The sequence below is a fragment of the Stegodyphus dumicola genome, chromosome 7 (assembly GCF_044657685.1).
Source record: "Stegodyphus dumicola isolate Sdum_Otavi_A_Nest chromosome 7, ASM4465768v1".
Taxonomy (NCBI): domain Eukaryota; kingdom Metazoa; phylum Arthropoda; class Arachnida; order Araneae; family Eresidae; genus Stegodyphus; species Stegodyphus dumicola.
This window is the reverse complement of record NC_140774.1, coordinates 14,765,852-14,771,851: the sequence shown is the minus strand read 5'-3', so window position 1 is coordinate 14,771,851 and position 6,000 is coordinate 14,765,852. Positions and strand designations below refer to the sequence as shown.

At 32.2% G+C, this 6,000-nt stretch overlaps 1 protein-coding gene across 1 annotated transcript in view; it reads left to right on the top strand.

The window, feature by feature from the left end:
• The first annotated feature begins 736 nt into the window (after window positions 1-736).
• The window catches only part of spz4 (Spaetzle domain-containing protein 4), a 62,831-nt gene continuing 57,567 nt past the window's right edge, over window positions 737-6,000 (top strand). The window contains exon 1 of the mRNA XM_035352801.2: window positions 737-2,508. Coding sequence (XP_035208692.1) covers window positions 2,443-2,508 — 66 coding nt within the window. The 5' untranslated portion in view covers window positions 737-2,442. The remainder of the gene's footprint in view (window positions 2,509-6,000) is intronic.

The window sequence follows — 6,000 nt, the reverse complement described above, 5'->3', positions numbered from 1 at the left end:
TCATTCGGAGAGTGTGTTAATGACGTAACGCTAAGTTTCAACAAAGTTTTACCGCATTCGAATACAGCCGAACTGTTTCTCATCACAAAGGTCTTCTGGTTTAGTACTCGAAGAAGAAAAAAAGCGGAAAATTTCTTTTATATTTAACAGTTTTTAATTTCGCAAATTAAATAGACACCATCGTCTTAGAATCTAGTGAATCGTTTCGACCCTTGGGAACCCATGCTTGCCACTTTGGGAATTGATGGAAAACCGATGCGAAGAAAAAAAGTGCCTTCATTTACCGCTGGGTGTTTTCGAGAAGCAGGTCGCAGAAAACGTAAACATTTCCCATTAAGAAAACACATCAGCCTACGTTATTCATAGATCGAATATCTAACCTCACCCGCATACCACGACCTACATTCATAAACTTAGAATCTGACACACATTATTTGGATGACTAATTAGATGCAAAAGAAAAAGATTTGACGATTGTTTTACTTCTCTTATTTTCTCGCGATAGTCCGACCCAACGGAGCACCACCTCTGCACCGAGTGGTGTAAACGGTAGCCTCAACCCAGCTGTTTTGTTGATAATTTTTCATTATTATTTGCCCACTGCAATCAAATGTGTGTTGCAATCTCCTCTGAAAAGGTCATAGAACTCTGACGGACTCGTTCCATCGTGACGTCACTCCATCTTCAGGTTCATGTAGGTCATGGTGATGCAGGAAGCGTCAAAGTTGTCGGACCAGGCAACCTGACGACACAAGACCTTTACAGAAATCCCGTTCCCGCATGCTCTTTTTGTTTCACTTTTTTTTATTCGTTTCATAAGAGTGGAAGAAACACCTTAGCTCTTATTTTTTATTACCCGCTTTGCCTCTTTGACTTCTTAGCATTCGCTAAATGGTGCAGTGACTTGAAGAACTCTGGAGTTAACCAACCAAGTGCAGATGATTATATTATTTTTTGTACGCATTGTTTGTGTTTCTTTTTTGTTATCCACACCGTAGTGTTGTGGGTGGGCAGAGTGGATACCTTAACATTCTGCTGGTGTATGCATTTGCGACCGCAATTCTCTTTGAAGTGACCATGACTGTCCGTTCGTTCCTCAACTCCCAAGGTGAATCATAAGCATCCAGAAACAAGTGCAACAAGAGTGCGAGATTTGTAGTGGGTGACTAGTATTTTGTATTTTAAAATCTTCATAGGTAATCAGTGATAACTTTCTTTTGACTGCACCAAGACTAAGTGAATATTTCGCCGCAAAATTTTAATAGATTTGGATTAGAAATATAACCAATTCCATAATTTCGAATAATAGTTTGTGAAAACGTAACATTTATCCGTGTAGTGCATGTAGAAAATTATAATTATCCTATTTAAACTCCAACCGTTGTTTTCGCTAATTAAATCTTGAGACGTCCGAAACATAAATACTGAAGTAAAGCAAATACTCTGCGACATTAATTTACTGTGCTTAATCTAACGGCAGATGGAATAAAGCTGGTAACTGCATTGAAAGTTTTAAAAATAAGGCTTATATTTAAATCTTTTAACAATAATTAATTAATTATATTAGTTTCCTTTATCGCCGGTTCGTATTTGTTTATATTTCAACATTTTCATATTATATTTTCCCATGCAAAATTCTTTTACGTTTACATTCCGTATATATTCCGTTTATATTCCGTATATATATTTACATTTCAATAATTCCGTAATTTATGGAAACTGAAAAATCCTCAGACAATAAGTCAAATAATTAGTTTGGTAGAATTTAAAATTGAATATATAAAATTGCGTAAGGCGTTTATAAAATCTATCTCTTTCCTAATTTATATTTTTCTGTTATATTTACAACTGTTTTTAAATCGAATTATTTCAAATTAAAACTGTTGCAAAATAAGAAAATATTAGGCTAATATTTGACACAATTTCACAAAATAACATTTCAATTATTTAAGCTGTTTACTTCAGATACGCATTTTAGTGTATTAAAATTTAAATTATTTATAAAAAGTGGATAATTTCTTCAAAATCAATTATTCCCCCCGCCATCTGGAACTAACTATTAGAAACCGAGCACCAATAATGCAATCTTGAGGACTTATAAAACGAGGAAAATAATACCACGAACACTAAACGTACCGGACATATCAAATATCAATTCACTGCTACATTAATCTTACAATTAAAGTTTGCTAGAAGAGATAATAAGAGTAACCCTATTCTACAGCAGCTGGTATTAAAAGCGGTTGTAAAATAAATCCGAGACAGCAGTATACTGACATGTAATTAAATTTACTATCTCGATAATGAAGGATACTTCAAAAGTCCGCGGATCAGTTTCAAAGGATATTTTAGTTTCTTCGTAATCATCAGAACTTGCTTGTTTATGCTCACATCTGTGCTTTTCCTAAGAACTTCAGAATTGGAATCCCGTTGTATCTGATTATGGACTCTACAAATTTTTTCAGTATATTGATACATCTTGCATGGATTTTGGCGGTCACCGTTATGGTAAGTCTTCTTTAATTAATAAATAATATTCTTATATGGGTTGCAATGCTTTGCTAATGAATTTTCAAACGAATCAAGACAAAATATTCTAGTATGGCAGTACTTTAAATTTTCCCACCTGTTCATATTCGTCTGTAACTGCGAAATTTGTTTGAGTTTTATTTATTTTATATTTTAATCATTATGTTTATTTCATACTTTATTATTTCATATTTATTATAGGGACAATTTGCCCAGAAGGCTTATTGATTTCGTTTTGGCATTTTGCGTTGGTTCACTATAAAGCGTCGTTTCACTTTTCAAACTGTTGCCACCAAATATTAGGCATCTGCATTATATTTAAAGAAATTAAATAACGAAGAATTTGCACGAATGTATGTATGTTTCTTGCATTGTGATAAAAGAACGGTACCTAGATGCATCCAATTTTGAACAACGTAGTCCTTCATTTGAATACGAGCATCTGGAAGCCCAAATTTGGAATTTTTATTATCTATTTCATATTTTGTAAAACTCTAACGAATATTTGATTAACGAACTCAACGATTTAAAGACGAGCAATGTCAACACTCTACGAAAAAAATTTTTTTTTACCTCCAGCGCACTACATTGTGTATCGGAAATTATAAAGATATGCTCTTTTTAAATATTTTTTGATATTTCTGTTGAATTGAATTTTATGGTTTAAGTTCGAAAAATATAATATTTAATGAATAACCGTAACACACAAAGCGTTAAAAAATGCCCCTTTAGGCACAACATAATATCCGAAAGCGTTCAGATTTTTTCCTTTAAACTATATTTTTTTTCGCATTTTTATGCTTTCTAAAATATAAAATTTCTAAATAAATAAAATTTCTTTCTAAAATAAATAAAAAATATTTTATGCTTTCTAAAATAATAAATAAAAAAAATTATGCTTTCTAAAATTTAATTTTCTATTGTTTAATATTTAATAGCTTTTAAATTTTTATGCTTTCTAAATAAATAAAAATAAATAAAATAAATTAAAATAATTTTATTTCTAATAAATAAAATAAAAATAATTCTTTTTAGAAAGCATAAAAATACGAATTATTTCGCATTTTTATGCTTTCTAAAATCTTTCTAATCTTTTATGCTTTCTAAATAAATACCTGTATTATTAACTTTAAACGATTATTCCTTGAAATTCTTAATTCAAATGGTTATGCATTTTTAGCCTTTCGCTTATAAATTAGTTTCTAAACGTAAACATAAGGAAATTTCATATATTTTCTTGAGAGTTACTTAGCCATACTGTACGATAGATTAATATTTTCTTTAATAATATTACAGAATATATTTAATGCTTGGTGGTCACTTGAAGCTATGTCATTTCAAGTGAATTATCCTTCTTTCAAATAACCTCTAATACAAACAGAACGAAATTAGTGAAAGCTATGCTCATAAAGTTGTATTGCTGAAACTAAATTTAATGAATATTAATAAATTGAATAAAAAGGAATCTGAAAGGTTCCAGAGCTCGCAGTCTACTTAGTCTGCTATTGCACTCGCTCCTGCACATTAAGTCCTTTAGTTTCATTATTAAGCATCATTTCTTTCACATTTGCACCTAATACAATTCAGCAGAAAAAAAAAAAAAAAAATGTTTAACAAATTTAAAATTCACGATCTCTACAGTGGCGCCCGAACTTAAACATGGTGGACAATAATTTGTCACCACCAGGATTTGGCGATTCGGTTCCCCAATTCCTGTCGCCTTTAAAAAGGGGAGAGCATTTAAGGTATTTTCTCCCTCCTTCCAGCATGCCTTCTTGGTGTAATAGTAGCACCCTCGGCGTGTATAAGAGAGGTCCAGGTTCGAGTCTCGGCGAGGGGATTGCTCATTTTTCATGTTTGCTGCTTCAAAAATCCTAATGATCCTAATGATTCTACAAGCATAACACTATATAACTGAAATACTTTTGCCAACGTTGATCAGAAATTTTCAGGTTAGCTTATAAGATATTTTCTGCTATCTTATCTGCATGCCTTCGTCGTGTAACGGTAGCACACTCGACGCGTTTTTGAGTGGTCCAGGTTCGAGCACCGACATATTTTTCACATCGTCTGCTTCAAAAAAACCTAATGACTCTACAAGGTTTAAGTATAAAAGCTGCTTGTCGTCTTTTTTAACGCATCATAGTGCAAATAAAGATGCTTATTATTTTCTGAGTAAGATTCGCAAAAACCATTTTCCAGATGGATAGGTGTTTCATAAAGAATAGGAACTATTGCTCAAGACGGTTCACTAGGCGTACGATCACCAAAAATTAAAAAAGGTTGTAGAGTCATTAGGCTAATTAGAAGCAGAAAAGATGAAAAATATGCAACCGCCCTCGCCGGGAATCGAACCACGGACCTCTGGAATACCGGCCCAGCGTGCTACCGTTACACTACGAAGGCACGCTAAGGAAGTGGGAGAAATACCTTATAAGGTAACTGATTCTTCTTGTTTTCTTTGCAAAGTTCGATTATTCTACGAGACGTTGAACATTATAATAGTTTTCTTTTGTTTTATTTCCATAAACGACAATATATTTGTTTCCTATAAATGTACTTGGCAAGATTATAATTCTTTTCCCTAATAACGATATCTATTTGTTCATTATATTTAAAATTTGATTTTGAACTCGCATTAAACTCAAAAGTGGTTTATTAAAGTTACCCCAAAAGTGTCGTTAAGGATGGAAGTAAATTTCAATCGAAGGAAAAAGCAAATTACCTAATAAAGAATTCATAGTAAAACATAGAAGCGAAAAGAAATTTACTAAATGCCATTCTCTAATATTGCTTTTGTATGCGTGTTTATTATACCTGTATTATGCAATCTATGAGTCTGTCTGAAGTGTTAATAGTGATGTTTTTTTTTACCTATGTTTAGTGTGCAATAAAATGTATTGATTTCAAAATTTAAATTCCTTCTTTATAATTGAGGCATTTTAACCAGTTGTAGGGTTTTGAGATGTTACGGATTCTGTTCAAACTAAGAATTAATCTATTATTTTCTAATATCTTAAGTAACCAATCATCAAAATTTAAATTGCATTTGTCATGTCCCAGAGGAATAATTAAACGTACATTATTTCATGGAATATTTTATGAAAGGATTCATGGAATATTTTCATAATTGAATTATACATCTCAAATATTGCATAAATAGTGAATCCTCGAAAAATCGCACGAGCAGGTTGGACATTATTCCAATTTAAATACTGGCACTGAAGCAATTAATTTCGTGAAGCAGAAACTGTCCGATGCAGTTTACAATTCACAGAGTTACAATTCATATTTTTGTTAAATCTAACTGGTAAGACTAAGATAGAAGCGTCCACCAGCGGCTGAACACTGGTGCTTCGGTCCGAGGTTCGATTCCTGCGAAAGGAATCCTCTACAGTTAATCTACATCTAAGTTCCTTTACATTTTAACATAGACAAAGTACTGATGGTCATTATAAGCTTAATGTTGAT